Below are 16,638 nucleotides of genomic sequence, written 5' to 3'. Positions count from 1 at the left end.
TTCTTTAGTCCAACCCTGTCGGACTCGCTTACAGGTACTCTTTTTCTCTGTCATGATATGCAGAGATAGCACTGCACTGATGACTTTATGCCTTTATGAAGATATTCGTCGAAAACATTTCTTTTTTAGCGTCGGAGAAGAATATAGAATACAGTAGCGAGTTCGACATGTTCAGTTTCAGAGATCAAGCGCATGGGAAGAAAAGATGATGTTGTTGTGTCGTGCGTCATAGGTTTTTCATGTGTAGTGTATTTGTGGTGTACGTTTGGGAGGTTGACCCGGAAGCAGAGGGAAATTGTGGGGGGGCTGGAGTTTACGGCGAGGTCACTCTTAACTTCGAGTTCGTTGTTTTTTGTGTCAACACGGTGCTTAACTACGAACGGGGACCCCCCGCGGCTCGTGGTTAGAGCGCTAACCATAAGATTTCTCGTGGCTCGAAATATCGAGCAAACCGCGAGGTTTGCTAACTACGAGTGCGTCTTCACGGTCCCTAACTACAAGCTCTAACCTCGAAGTTTCCTAACTTCGAGGTTAAGGGCTCCCGTCTGAACGTAACTATTGTATAATGCAGTCTGTAGTGTAGGCCTACATTTTGTGCTTGACTGTGCGCCATTGTGTGTGTGTTTATATAGAGGGAGCGCCTGTATCCATGTGATCTGTATGAGAAGCAATGATTTACAGTGTAAGTTGCTTGTAGAGTAAATGTTGCTGGTAGGAAAGCCAACAGCTCAGCTTTGTTTTGTTTTGTTTTGCTTTTTTAATTCAAAATCAAGTCTAATTTAAGTGTCACTTTAATTGAATTTGTACAAATACCTAATCAAAATGAGTGAGTACAGAGATTGGCTTTTCAAGATTTGTTTTTGTTTTTATTTTCAGCACATTGATAAAATGTGCTGTTATGACAAGAATGATGACTTGTAAAGGCAGCAACTTGTAACACATCATAGGTAAATGACAACTTGGATTGCAAAATTTTGTATGATGTCATAATGGAGACCCCCCCTTTTTCTTTTCTTTTTTTGGTGAGGATCAGAGGGCTGTTCTTCCCCCAGTTTATTGTACTTATGGCTTTCGTCATCATACAAATATTTTTGTTCAGATGAGGGAAATTACACTATAAAGGGATCTCAAGCATGACAAGCTGATATTGTGCTGCCAAAAATGGAGTAGATTTGTGCTGTGATTACAGGAAGGAAGGTAAATCAACTTGTGGATTGCAGTCTTTTCCATGAATTTTCTCTTCCTGCATGCAACAGTAGTGTACAATCCGCGGTTCGCTAAATCGAAAAGGAAACTGCGATATTGGGTTTTGATGAGGTAAAAAGAAAATGGATTCCAAGGCTTAGACAAGAAGTTGTGTTGGTTGCGTTTTGTTTTGTTTTGTTTTGTTTTGTTTTCTGCTTTTTATGTCGTTTGCCTCAGTTTTACTTGCTGTTTATATTTCAATTGCTTCGCTGTGTGTGTTTGTGTGTGTGTGTTTGTGTGTGTATGTGTGTGTGTGTGTGTGTGTGTGTGTGTGTGTTAGTGTGTGTGTATGTTTTCCCCTCATAGTTTGGGTCAGATGCTGTGCAGACATGCCTGTAGGTCATGACCAGGATAGAACACTATATTATGAGTGGCATGTTGCACAAGGGAGTGTACATTTTGTACATACTATACTTGTATGATATGACAGCCAAGATACTGTAGTTCTTAGCTGGGATATTATGTATGCATTATAGTTTCTGTACTACAGCTTGTATCATGTAATTGAAAATAATGGAAATTTTGGACACAGCAATGTACAAATGTAGAGTGTTTGGCGTGTTTGTTTTTTTCGGGGGTGGGGGGGGGTGGGAGGAGGGATGGGGTGGGATGTTGTTTGGGCAGGGGGTTTTGTAGTTGTAGGAAATGTACAATGTTTGATATCACGAGTTTTATATGGATACATTGTCCATACATGTGAATGCTCTAGTAATAAACTCTGTATCAATCAATATGTGTGTACCGTACTTCTACATTAACCTTCACCCATAGGTGCTCTTTGATCTTGCTGAGTATTCATTGTTACTGGGTGTTGACTGTATATACAGGTACTGACACTATAGTGACAGGTCTGTCAACATTTTGGTCATGGATGAATACCAAGTAAATATCTGTAAGTGTGAGTCAAAGTCCTGGTTCTTAATCAGGGATGGCTTAACTTTCTGCAGCTAGTTTTTTATTGTTATCCATCAAAATGAAAAAAAAAATTCTTTAAACAAACTTAATTCATCTGGATGACCTGTCAAAGTTGTGAAGAAAGGTAGAAACTATTATCTTTATCATATTTCCATCATTTCTATTCATAGTGTTGATGATTTTGTTACTTCTTGAATTGAAGTATTAACAAAGGAAAAGATTACAAAATAGTTTTAAAACTAGAATTAGTAGTAAATCTGGAGTCTTGAGGTGAGAGTGGACATGGGCAGATTATGCGATGTCCAGATGGGACCGGGCAGACGATGGCGAAAGGCGTGGGCCGATGTCAGTAGATGCGGAGATTACACTGTAGATCCGTTAGTTTTTCACACGTTCCCCGCTGTACGAGACACCCTTATACTGCAGGAAGTCTGATAATCCGCACTCCCCCATAGGATATCACATAGCATTCCTGCTCCGATTTCTTGATGTGTCAGTGACATCAGACACCAGTGCTGGAAGATGATCTTCGCCATGGAGACGTACACTGGTATCATATGCCTGCAGTGTATGTCAATCTCTATTTTTTTTTATTCTCTCTTTATTTTTTCCTGAGAGATTGTTAAGTACGACATGTATGTTTATCCATGGAGCTAGTAGCTGTATGGTTTATCGTTGTAATGCAAGTCATCGTGAATGTGGAGAGTCTGTGTGAAATGCTGCTAGTGCAGTTTTCTTTTTACGGTATACATTTGCGCACAATGTCCACTCAATTAATAATGAAATTCTGTTGCTCGCATTACATCATGATGTACAAAACATGTACTGTACTTGGCTATTAGTTTTGGTTATAAATGTTTTATATGCCTACAGGTACCAAGTTATGATGTCACCAGGCCCCTTTATGTAGTTCTACTGTTCATAGTAATTTTTTAGTTGCCATGATAGCTTGAAACTCAAAGATTTTGCAGAGGTCTCAAATCAAGATTTTAGTAACGGAAATGCTTATATAATCATAATTCAATCATAACTTTGATTCATATTTCAAAGTGTTTAGGGTTTTATGAAAGGTAAAATTGAGTATGATAACAGAACACCCTGACTCAAAGGTGTTAAACTTAATACATGTACATGTAGGGCCTATTAATTTGTACATTTGAAATTTAGGCTGCAGGGTGGTCCACGAGGGGTTTTAGCATGTCGCTGCAAAATGCTAAAATTCTTGTGCAACATCCTAAAAAGCCAGCAACATGCTATGCAACATCCTTAAGAATTTGCAACAAGCTCAAAGTAAAAGTATTCAAAAATGTGCAAAACATGTGCATAACATAAGAAACATCAAACTACCAGGTACCGGTACTTTAGATGTTTGTGTGCAAAACATGAGGGAGAACATTGAATGTAAGCAGCACAAAGAGAGATAAGCAGCAAAATATTGCGTACTACGTACTCATCGTGTGCGCTCCGCGCATATTCAATTTCTGCAATATTCTCAGATTCTGAGATTGCAACATGCTAAAATTTAAAGTTGTGGACCACCCTGGGCTGATCATTCGAAACATTCAGATTGTATTGTGGTATAAACTATTTTGATTGGATTATCATATCATAATTTGTATGTCATTTTTATAGATAAAACATGCCTCTAAACAAATGTTTCTGTTGATTTCAGTATCAAGCAAAATTTACGGGGGATACATTGTATTACATACATGTACATTTAAGCACACAAAATTTTGACTGAGAGTTTTACAACTCTTCCCCCCCCCCCCCCTTATTAGGAGTTTCAAGTTATTTGTCAATGTTACTGTTCCCCACCCCTTCTCTTAAAGGGTGAGATCAGCTTCAATTGTGAAGGATGTTGATAAAAACAAGATCTTTTCAAGATAGTATGATTGTCAACCCTGATTGTCAACCCTGATACACATATCTAGGTCAGATGGATGAGGTCACAGAGAAATTGCCAGTGTGAAGAGTATTTAATAAGTGTAATAGGTGGTGAAGATGCGAGATGAACAGCATTTGTGCATGACTCAGTCGGATAGGTATTTACATGTATGCTGCACTTTGTTGTCTGACTAAGGGTGCGTTTATGCTTCCATTTTGGAGGCCAAAATTAGGCTTTTGAAACGTGATTAGTGCAAAACGCTGTTGCGTTCATGCTCACTTCAATAGAAACGCTGATTCAAAATGCCGATCCAAAACGCACAAAAAGGTGCGCTTACGATCAGCGTTTCTGACTAATTACATGTGACGGGGAAGCATGAACGCAACAGCATTTCTAAACGCGTTTAGAGTGACGTCATCTAAACGCCTTTCCGGTTCACGTGAAAAAGTGCGCGCCCGGCCAGCCAGCTACCCTGGCCTGTGCCATTTTCCCATGTACTGTGCATACGCATGTCTTTCCCAGCTGCTTTCCCAGGCCAGGCCACCGATCGCGGGGCGTGCCCCAATTTGACGTGCCTATGCTGAGGTCAGCGAAGCAATCGCAAATGCTTTTTCCAAGGCTCAAAGAAAGTGAGCATAAACAGTGCTCCCGTGAACGGCGTTTTGAATCAACGTTTTGAATCAGCGTTTCAAAACGCTGATTCTGCCTTCTCAAATTGGGCATAAACACACCCATAGTGATGTGCCATTTCAGTCTCCACAGGAGTGGTTCGCAAAGAATAAAGTTGATCGTAAAAGTTATGATCAACTTTAATAACATTATGGTATGCTGTGTGTGTGTGCAATGGTATTCTGCCTTCCTGATGAAAATGAAAATTTTGGAGAGTTTTTCATATAGCATCCTGAATTTCGAAAGGACCACAAGCATGTGATAGGAAAACATTAAGTTTATTGATATTTCCTATTAGATACAAAGTCCATTAACTACTTTCAGGGAAGAGCAATGGTTTTGTTGAGTGTTTTTCTTCCTTTTTAATAAGAACAAACGTAAATAATTCGTCAACAACTGAAAAATCTCCAGAAACATGGAGCAAAAGATCATCATCGACTCAGGGATTGATAACGTAAATTTTCAGTGATTAATGATAGTACAATTTTATGATTTGTTGAGTGCAAAAATTATCTATAGATTTGTGCTGCAAGAGCTCCTTCACCTGTTGAGGACGAGTTCCAAGTATACGCAGGCAGGTATGTATGGGAAATGCATGTTGTAGCAAAATCAGTCTGTCGTCCAATGCTATTTTTAGTGAAAATTAATGCTTTTCTATAGTCGACTGAATCTCCTACCCATACTCCCACTCACTCGACAGTTTGACCTGTGTTTCTGCCACATGGGAAGTTTGTTGCGGTTAACAAGGGTATTTTTTGTTTACAATGTGCAGTGTGTAAAGACGAACTTCTGGTGACTCACAAATCTGTTTTTTTATTTTGTCAAAGGAAAGGTATCGCCCATACTCACACCCCTGCACTCTAATTGGTTACAATTGTCTGGTCAGTGACCCTCGGGTAATCCGTTTTAGGAAAAAAACAACAAAGAGGATTACTGCCAAAATGTATTGGCCGACTAGAGTGGATTTTGTTCAGATTTCAAGAGTTAGCAGGATCTCCTGTCAGTATATTGTATTGCTCACTGTATTCTATTCATTTTGTTGGATTTTTTTATTTGTTTTTTTTTTGGCTGTGATGTGTTTTGCTTTAAAAAGTTTGTGGCCAGCGGCACAGAATTATTATTTGTTTACTGTTGTCACAGTTGAAGACCATGTGTGAGTCATGTATTTGATATCTGTTTGACTTCTCCTGTTCCTGTACATGTACTTCAGTCTGTGATGGAGTAGCATTAGTCTTCCCTCCCACCCCCCCCCCAAAAAAAAAAAACACACACACCAAGAAACATGCTATTTTTTTTATCTAAGGTATATAAAAGCAGCTGATCAGTATCAAACAAAATGAGACAAGAGGTAGAGATAGTAGTACCATCACTTTGGTCATTGAATATGGTTTCCTGAAATTGGAATAGTCATATTAACTAATTTTCAAAAGACCTACTTCATGTTTGTTTGTTTGTTTGTTTGTTGGTATGTGTGTTTGCATGTTCTGCCCCCCCCCCACATGTTGGCAGAAAGACCAATGGGGTTGGCTTTCCCTGCTCTCTGCAGAAGTGCATGTGGTGTCCCCAAACAGGTGCAAGACACAAGTGGGGCCAGCCAGCGACATTACCCTTCTGTACTTGCATCTGCCAAGATGAGGAGAGAACTTTGCAGGACCAGACACTAGATGACGCTGCTAAACTTTAAAGATCAATTCAAAGTTTGAAACTATGATGATTACCTTACCTTGAATTCGCCCCATGTAGACGCACTAGAAAGGCAGCAAAATTTTGTGAAGATTAGCCGACCCAGAATGACAAGATTTCTTATAGTTTACTCTCTTTCTGTGAACCGGAAGGGTCCCCACTTGTAGTTTTGAGTCGTTTGGACACGATTATCAACAAACTCGAAAGTTACATCGATGACCTCTCCTTGAAGTATATTCACCTTTACTTCCAGGTCAACCTTCAGTGTGTGCAATGCGGTATTAGATACTGTATCATTTACACATTATTGGGTTTATCGCTTGCACTGCATGTGTGTATTCCATCCGGTTTTGTGGTTTAATCATCAAGTAGCACTCTCACTCCAAAATGTAATCTTGAAGATTAGGTGTCGTGAGAACGTTTGTCGGAAAAGGGACAAGCTCTCACCAACCATGATTAGATAATCTACATTGTACCATCAATGATTAGCCTCCGTATGACATGATGAGTGTACCTACAATTGCGCTGATAAGAAGTGAGCAATCATATTCATGTTTAATAACAGAAAAGAAAAAAAAAGGCAAAAGACCGGTAGGATTTCAAGAACTCTTGAGGTTGTTTTCTTTAATTTTTTTTTTTTTAACCAAGATTATAAGTGGTTGCCTAGCAACCTCTGATACCAGTCCAGAATTTGAGAAAAACCTAGCTTTTTTTTGCTGACAGGATTTTCTCTGGTTATTTTCCATATGTCCATACTGATAACTTTGCTCCAGTTACTTGTTTCTTTGTTTTATTTGTGGTGCACTGTACAGCAAAGCAAAACTGTGGTTTCATTGATTTTGTATAAAAGAATAAATACCTTGAAAGAAAGAAAGTTATTATTCAGAGGGGTGAAGGTTCAGATGCGAGTTTCTTCACTTTGTCTCCCTGTACAAACAAATTTAATATGTAGAGGGAGACAAAGTGAAGAAACTTGCATCTGAATAAATGTCTTCCTAAAAGCAATATTGCATAATGTGATCCATGCTCATATCGATCAGCAATCAAAGAGGTTGACATGGATGTAGCTTCATGGAAAAGATATGGAGTGACATCATGTGTGAAACAAATGAGCCTTATCGGCTTGGACCCTTATTTATGTAGAAAGCTCGACCTGCATGATTTCACAGTGCTTGTACAGCACCATGTGAAATGTCTTTGTTGACATTCAGATGAACCCCCTCATTGCCAATGACAGCATTCTCTTACACAATGTCAAAGTCCAACATTGTTCAAGTATTCAGTAATCTAATGCTTTGTTTGAGTGCTGTCAGCTGAAATAATTAAACCTTTTCTTGAGGTAAGGTCTGTCCTGATTACAGTCATATCAGAGACATATTCCTGTATTTCGGAAACATTATCCAAAAGTTGATGATTACATTTCACATTAAATTTTGCAAGCACCAGTGTGTTAACAGCAGGAGGATAACAAAGCATGACAAGGGAAGATATGCTACATCTATGCTTGTGAAAGCACAACTAAGCTATGGCTTCTTTTTTTTTTTTTTTGCAGAAAATGCATTTTAACAAGCTTTGTTTTTGTTTTTAGGGATAGATATAGTATTTTCATTATATGTGACCCGCTACAACAAAAGGATCCTAAAGACGCTGACGGCTGAGCCGAGAAAATCGAGTTTGAAGTCACATCATCAAAATTGGTCAAAACAATCAAATTTCTGTTTTTTGGCATAATTTTGTAGTCTAATGTTTTGTCTATCATCTGCCGAAATTTCAAAGCTAAATGATCAAAGGAAATGCAAGAAATCAGTGGTTTTCTGGGCTATGATTTTTTGACTTTCAACGTAACAGAAACGTGTCCGAAGACTTGGATTTAGCGCCGCAACTAGACTCCGCCCCTAGCAACGAGGGAGTGATTTTATTGGTCAGTGCGTGGCATCCTGATTACTGATTGGTCGTGTGTAGACCGCTGGCGCTAAGCTTTAATGAACATCGCGGAGGTCGCTAGGAGCATACCTTCTATTGTCAAGCGGTGAAAACTGTCTTGCCTCCCCTTGATCATGTTAGCGTCAGAAGGAAAACTTTCAAGGCGTTTTTCTCGAAACTCTGATTTCCGCAACCACTTGACATGCGCTAATAAAATCATTGATATCTCTGCAACCAATATTTTTTGAGTTGTGTTATATATGAAATTAAAGTAGAAGAGTAAGGAAATAATGTCATGTCATTTTCAGAAAATTGTTCTCCCCCGACTCTCGGATCCTTTTGTTGTAGTGGGTCACATATATGATTATTCCATTTGTAGCTTTTGCTCATGCAAGTTTGTTTCTGCACTTGATCTTCCCTTGGGTTATTTGTATCTTTCCAAACCATGTATCACTGGAAGTGTCATCAGAAGATTGTAAAGTCAAAGGAAAACCCTGTAACACATGATCTGTCAGTACCATAGATGGACTCATACATGTACCTACCCTTAAAAAAAACCCCACACACAAACAAACAAGCTGGACATAATGAAACAAAACGGAATAGAAACGAGCCGTCTGCTCCTTGCAGATTTTGGCCGCATCGCACCTGAACTCCACACTTATCAGCCGGGGCACATCCCAGCCGCCTCGACGCCCAATTACAGTCCCAGCGGGCATGAAATTAGTGACATCCTAGGTGGGCGGAGGTAGATACGAGAGGGGACCAGACTCAAATGAAGTCGGGCGGGGAGCTCCCGGTGAGATCGTTTCGGGACTTGCGGTCACATGCTTGCACTTTAGGGGCTATTTTTAGGAGTTACCGCTTTTTCTTTTTTTTAAAATCCCTCTCTCAAGGGCTTGTGTACAAGAACAGAGTGATGTAGTTGGTACACATTCTGTCCACCACAAGACTTGACATACTATATATGCATTATGCTTTACTTTACCTCTGCTGTGATGTGGGTTGGAGTAAACACCATTAAAGGGGAATTCTAGGCCAGTTTAAAGTTACTCTGAAAAGAAAGAGTAGAATATGACGAGCACAACAGTGAAAAGTTGGTCAAAATTGGACTAAAAGTAATGAAATTTCAAAGATTCGCTAAATTTCTTGAAAAGAGTTCTTCAGTGGATGGTACACTTGTGTATGGATATGTGTACTAGATGAGAGAGCTGTTGATGTCGTCATACATTTAGGTCCATCAAATTGCTGTTCTACTTGTCATTATGATTTCTTTTCATGTTCCATATGTTAACCCATTGAGGACGGGCTAATTTTGCTAAAAACACGCATTTCCCATAGACACCTGTCTGAGTATACTTGGGACTCGTCTTCAACAGGTGAGGTGAAGAGCCTTGCAAAATAAATCAAAGATCACAATATATATATATATATATATATATATATATATATATATATATATGTATATCTTTTTTTTCCAGGAAGGTCAATACAACCAGTTGAAGGGATGGTATAGTTTTGGTTGAGACCTAATTTCAGGTTTCTAACATTTTTTGGTGAGATAATGAGAAACCTCTTATGAAATATGAAAGATCATGTAATTCTATGAGGAACTCAATGTTTATTTGATGAAAATTGGTTTTGAAATGGCTGAGATATCCAAAACAGAGCGATTCAATAAAGTGTGGGACCCACATTTCATTACGATCACTTTGTTTTACTTTGTTTTTGGATGTTTCAGTCATTCCAAACCCGATTTTCATCAAATAAAGTTTGAATTCCTCTTAAAATGTAATGCTCTGTACTATTTCATAAGCGTTTTCTTGGTATCTCACAAAAAGTTAAAAGCCCAATTCTCATCTCCACCAATACTGTGCTGTTAATACTGTTTCTGGCTTCTTTCATTCTTCCTCAGCCCTTTCAAGTCTGATTTCATCCGAGCCAAGTACCAGCGGCTAGACTTCGTCCACAGACTCAAGGATGGCGACGAGGCAACCGTCAAAGACCTCAGCAGAGTAAGCGATGATTTCTTTTCATCAAGTTTAGCATATCGGCAAATCTTCTGGTTTGTTTGGTCCTAAAAACTTATTGGTATCAAAATTGGAAATGTGTGACAGAGAAGGCTGAAAGTTGGTTAGAATAGTACTCTGAATGATATAGGTTTTGTTGAGATGGGAATTTAGGTTTTAACTTTTTGCAAGATATTAGAAACCACCCATAACAAAATATCATAGAAGAGCATACAATTCTAAGAGGAATCAAAAATGCATTTGATGAAAGTCAATTTTAATTATGTGAATCGTTTCTGTTTTTTTTTTTTTTTTGTTATATGAGTTACTCTTATTAATGAACAATTTTAAACAGACATTACAAACATATGTATACTGATGATTGATGGTTCAATTACAACAAGATCCACTTCCAGGTAATTGTTATCACTCACTGCAGTTCAAGGTGACAATTCATTGCAGTGATAATAAAGTTTACTTTTTCTTTTCTTATCTGAATACCTACACAATTGTTGTTGTTTTTTTTTTTCTTCTGGTAAAGCTACATGTACATGTATACTGACCATCTTATCGTGAAAGGTTTTATATAGACCAGTTCGTAATTCCACTTTGCGCATGAGCAGAAAAAGGTCATTTGTACCTACAGGTATTTTGGTTTATTATTTCACTGAGATGAGCATCTGTGATGTGATGATTATTCGTGTAATCCTTATCTAATTAGTGCTTGCCAGCACATCCACCTGATAGCAAGCCTGGCCTTTGCAATATCAAAAGAAAAAGGATCTTATTGCATTCCATACGAAACAATGAATTAGATGCCTGCTAAAGTGTCAACTGACTGACTATTATGGTCACCTGGTCTAAGCACAAGCTCATTCTTTGTTTGAACGTGAATTCCACAAATTGTTATGTCGGGCAAGCTTATGCATTATACCGCTTTGAAAACGAGTGAAGTGCCTAACCAACTGAGAAAAAAGAAAGGTCATTTGTACCAAGGTGTACATGAGCTAATTACGAACTGGCTTATTGTATGAGATGTGATGTTACTAGGGGCATTAAGTTTATATACACTGTAGATATCAAAGTGATTTGTCTCAGTTGATTTTGCCATGATTGGTAACAGCTCCAAAGAACTTAAAATGAAACTGTAAAGAATTGTAGGATTGATTTTTCTCAGAATCTCTTCTGAACTGTTTCCTGTACCTGTATACGTATCTGCTCATGTGTCTTCTTCTCATTGAAAGATGTTTACTCCACTGATGAATTTTATTACTCCTTATTAGGGAATTCTCTCTCTTTATGAATATTTCCCCCTCTCGAAATGTGTTGTTCTTTTTTGTCTTCTATTAGTACTGTCAAATTTTCACTACTGATATGCCATATGTTTTCCCCAATCATCAGCAACTGCACTCCAGCGTGAGGACGGGAAACCTGGAAACATGTCTGAGGCTGCTATCTCTCGGAGCTTTGGCAAATTTCTACCACGCTGTAAGTCGGCCATTCTTGATGAGTAGTAACATACTACGCCATGTCTCCCTCCTTCCTCCGCTCACCAAACAACCCCTTCCAGAAAAAAATAAATAAATAAAATGGAAGGGGAGGGGGCTGAAGCATACTTTAATCCATTCCCATCCGGGTTACATGAAATTTCCATAACTTTAACACACATCACACTGGGGTTTATAGTTGACTATGTGTTTAATGTGATGGCTCATTTGGAAGGGAAACATACAGAACGTTCCATCGATCTGAAATGCTCTTGAAGGATAGGACATAAAATGGAGGTCCCGTGTACAATGTATGAGAGAGTAACAACTCATGCACATAAAAGATCCCGCTCCATTCATTCATCGCAAAGAGCAGGGTGTTTAACCCAGTGAAGTGGTCCCTTCTCACATCCAACTGGACCCCATGGAAGACCAGCTTAACGTAGCTGAATAGTGGCTATCCAGCCATCTTCTCAGATGGAAATGAACAAACAAACAAACAAACAAACAAGGAAGTTGTCAGTGTTAAAACCTCCCTAATTACTGTAAAAGTGGAAAGTTTTCCATGAGTGATTCTTCACACTTTGCCGCATAAGACGAATGCTGCATGTTTTTAATTCCACGAAGTTAAAACATAAAAGTATTATAGATAACAAGCAAAAAATATATATATTGTGTGCTTTTATCATCATACTTGTTATACAGTAGCATTCCAGAACCCTAAAGTTTATAGAGCATACTGTATATTCTTGACAACAAAAGTTTTGATTATGTAATGTTTTCTGTGCCTCATATTCCAAACAGCAAAACTTGTCATTACAGCTTTTTGCGTCACATGTGTGCATACAGTGTGTTCACCTAACTGCATCAAAAGCTGCTTTTCCTCAATCACAGTTCTCTACACATCACAAGAATTTGATTGTACCAAAGAAGCTTCTTATTTCTTCATTTGCCTCTTGTGAACATGACACAGTTCTCTTTAAAGAGAACACACCCAAAAATGCTGTGCCCATGGGATAAGAAAGCATTTGGTCGACTATCAGGTGGTCATGTTTATCCTAAGCCCACCATCTACATTGTATTTATTACCCCCGTATAAATCCTAGACTTTGTTCTGATTTCGGTGTATATGGTACATTATCATGCAAAAGGAAGGCATGACTGCACATGCATTATACGTAATTATGTTGTCACATAAAATTTTTCAGGTGCATGAAATATGCTCTCCTTTGTACTTTGAAACACTAGTTTGCACAGCGTGATGTTCTATAATGTATGTGAGTGTGATACCCTGTGAGATGTTGAAGACTAGGTCTGAGTATTCTCGGGCAGGTGTCTATGAAAAATGCTTGTTGTTATACCTAAATCAGCTTGTCCTCAATTGGTTAAGCTTGATTTTTTTTTTTTTTTTGCATTAATTTTACTGTGAATGACAGAATGGACAAAAATGGTAAAAATGATCAGATGAGATTGTGATAATTATATGATGAGAAAAAGGGAAGGACAATAATTGTGTGGATTCGGTTATGTTTTAGAAATGATAAATCTTTGCCGAAGCGTCAAATTAGCCAGCACCCCAGGCTCTTCTAATTATTGAGAGTGAAACTAGATAACCTGCACCTAGCTCCCTTTAGTTTCATATCCTCTCAATGTGTATGTTCAATGGGGCCCCTAAGTGTGGAAACTAAAGACTTTTTTTGTGTGGTAGGCACATGGAAGTGAAACAAGAACTTGCCACTTATTGGAGCTCCTAATTACTAGGTCTACTGGTAATGTCCTATTAAAGTACAGGACAATTTCTGCTCCCTCCCCTTCATTATCGCCCTTGCACGCACATGCATGCACTTTTATGTTCTCATATTCCAGCTAAAATTCTTTGCTGCATAAAGGTAGAACTTATCATTGATATGAAAGACCGTTTGCTGGTAAATGTAGCTCGCATGTTGATATTAAGCATTTTTGCTAGTTTATACAATACCGTATTTGCCAGCGATAAGGCCGCACTATTTTTCACCCAAATATAGCAGGAAACCTGAGTTGCAGCCTGCAATAATATTATGTCATCACAACCAAATCATGGTTTGTCCAAACATGGAGCTTGAGCTCCATGTTCCAGCCTAGCAAATCACCTCCTTAACCAAATCATGCATGGGACTATGCAATATACCATTGAGTAACTCAGTATCATACAATGAATGACACGATCTTGATACAGAAAAAGTTATATTTTAAATGCAATCAAGAGACAACTTGTTAGTACTTTTTGGTCACCACCTATTAATTGCTGTTGTTTCCATGCCAACTTTAGGGAGATCAAACAAAGTCTTTAGACACAAAGCACAGTGTAAACAAGTAACTTTGCATTGCTGTCATGGTCATTGCAATACAGTGGACTGTTTTAACGAAGTCCTCCTGACCGGCAATTTTCTTTCATTATATCGAAATCCTGTTATAACTGAACAAATAAACAATAAAAACCCATAGAGAGGATCATCTTGCAGTCTGAATTTTTATTTCATTGTAACCGGAATCTCGTTATAACCATGTTCATTAGAACGTTAATGCACTGTACAATAACCTCACCTGCAAGCATCGTAACATCACACAATTTAATGATGGCGCTATCTCATGCAATACTCGGCTATTGTATCGCAAACTGTACAGTATGTGTCAATAAAAACACAAGCATGCATGCTCTTCTCCATATGAGTTTTATTCTCAAGTTTGATACTTTAACATTTTGCGCAGATACTCTCAATTATTCTTCACGTTATGTGCTTGGATTATTTTTCAAAAGCTAGCATGGAGCTTGCATCTTTCCATTCGTACCTCTAAAACTTAGAATTATGATGATACACATGCATGCACACACACAAACAAATGCCATGAAAAAGCACAAATAACAGGCAGAAATTCAAATGAAGTTTATTATTTATTAGTTTATCAAAATTCAGATAACTTACAAAAGTTTTGATCAGAATTGTTTCTTCTTTTTTATCGACCAAAGCCTGGGTGTGGCATGAATGGAGGTACATCCTTATCGTCAGTGAAAACGGTATGTCTTCTATGTAGACTGGAGTTTAATGTTTAGGAGGGAACAAAAAAGTTGTTCAAGTGTAAAAAAATTGATATCAAGGGTGTTTACTCAACAAGTATTTTTGGTGCAGTTTGTTTTTGCAGAGGAATGACTGAAACTTAGATAACAACCTGACTTTGTGTATTGTATTTTCTACTGATATGGAACAATGCTTCTGCAGTTCCATCCTATTGGGTACAGTGTCTTTACCTGAATGTCCCAAGACCGGTGTTAATGATTGTTAGGAATGAATGAATGTTGTGAGAAATGATTAAATAAGGGGGGGGGGGGAATGGAGAGCTGTATGTGAATATGACTATATAATTCCATTTTCTTTTCCCCATCTCCCCATTCATTCTCACTCTGTCACCTAATGATTTATTGTCTGTCTGTCTTTCTGTTTAATTGTCTACATTCTCTCCCTCTTTGTCCGTTGAACACACATTATACACTCCTCCCCCTCTCCCCGTCCTCTTGTGCACACATATCCTCTCCCTCCCTCCATCACACACACACACACACACACACACACACACACACACACACACACACACACACACTCTCTCTCCCTCTAACACATATCACCCTCCTCTCCCACACATATGTTATTTCCCTCTCTTCTTCTGTTTCTTCTCTCACATATATGCACACTCTCTCTCTCTTTTCTTCTCTTGTATACCTCCCCTATCTTTCTCTCAACATCCTCACTTTCCTCTCCTCCATCTTTTTCCTCCGTCTGTCCCATCTGCAGGAGAGGTGTAACACCCCGCTCCACGTGGCCAGCAAGGCGGGCCAGATGTTGCAGTGTGAGCTGCTGATAGTCTATGGCGCAGACCCCGGCGCTCTGGACGCGGAGGGCCAAACCCCGGCAGATCTGGCCAAGTGAGTATATAGTGTGAATCATCACCAACCCCACCATCATCTTAACCCGTTGAGGACGAGTCCCAAGTATACTCAGGAAAGGGTCTATGGGAAATGCGTGTTGTAGCAAAGTCAGCCCGTCCTCAATGGATTAAAGTGCTTCAACAGTTTCATAACTCACTGATATCCAGTTTTTGTAAAAGATTTATAAACCTCTGAAAGGTAGGTGAGATGTAAATAGCATGGTATAAGATACTATCAGATGACCCTTTTTTTTTTGTTTAGATGTTTTTTTTTCAACGATGCAAGGCTAGAAGAACAGTTTTACATCCAGGTGATCCAAATCACAATGTGAAGGAATGCTTACAAGAGTGTAGGAAACCTCATCGCCTTATTTGTATACATGTAAAGTTGCAGTTTGTTAAAAAAGTTTACTAAATTTGAGTTTGTAAACTATGTTTTGATTTGTTTTGTAAAAGGCATTGAAATTCTTGTCAAGTCTGAAATGCACTATATAGAAACTTGCTTTTATCATGGATGATTACTATCAAAATTACAGCATAAGTTTTAAACATAATGTTGAGGGGAAACCCCCCAGCAATACAAAGAGCGAAGAGCCGCACACCTGGCAGCCCATTAGTATCAGACACTTTTGAAGTACATTGTATACTCGGGCAATTGTCTATGGGAGACATGTGTGGTAGCAAAACCAGCTCATCCTCAATGGGTTAAGTGTTAACCCTTCCTGTGTTGTATTCAAGTTTACTAGTAAGTGGCGGAGTGCTACATTTGTGTATACTCACCCTCAGGATACAGCCATTGTTCTTTATCTACTTATCCTGGCTAGACATGCAAATGTGTGACTGATTTTTTTTTTTTCTG

General features: G+C 38.6%; 1 protein-coding gene across 1 annotated transcript in view; it reads left to right on the top strand.

The window, feature by feature from the left end:
* LOC139726308 (ARF GTPase-activating protein GIT2-like) overlaps positions 1 to 16,638 on the top strand; it is an 81,799-nt gene that overhangs the window by 16,147 nt on the left and 49,014 nt on the right. Inside the window, exons 4-6 of the mRNA XM_071637376.1 lie at positions 10,239 to 10,338; positions 11,734 to 11,820; positions 15,647 to 15,777. Of these exons, the coding sequence (XP_071493477.1) occupies positions 10,239 to 10,338; positions 11,734 to 11,820; positions 15,647 to 15,777 (318 nt within the window). The remainder of the gene's footprint in view (positions 1 to 10,238; positions 10,339 to 11,733; positions 11,821 to 15,646; positions 15,778 to 16,638) is intronic.

The sequence above is a fragment of the Diadema antillarum genome, unplaced genomic scaffold (assembly GCF_040938485.1).
Source record: "Diadema antillarum isolate AM-2024a unplaced genomic scaffold, OU_Dant_1.0 seq00000082_RagTag, whole genome shotgun sequence".
NCBI lineage: Eukaryota > Metazoa > Echinodermata > Echinoidea > Diadematoida > Diadematidae > Diadema > Diadema antillarum.
Note: the sequence above shows the minus strand (reverse complement) of the source record. Positions and strands in the feature narration are given on the sequence as shown.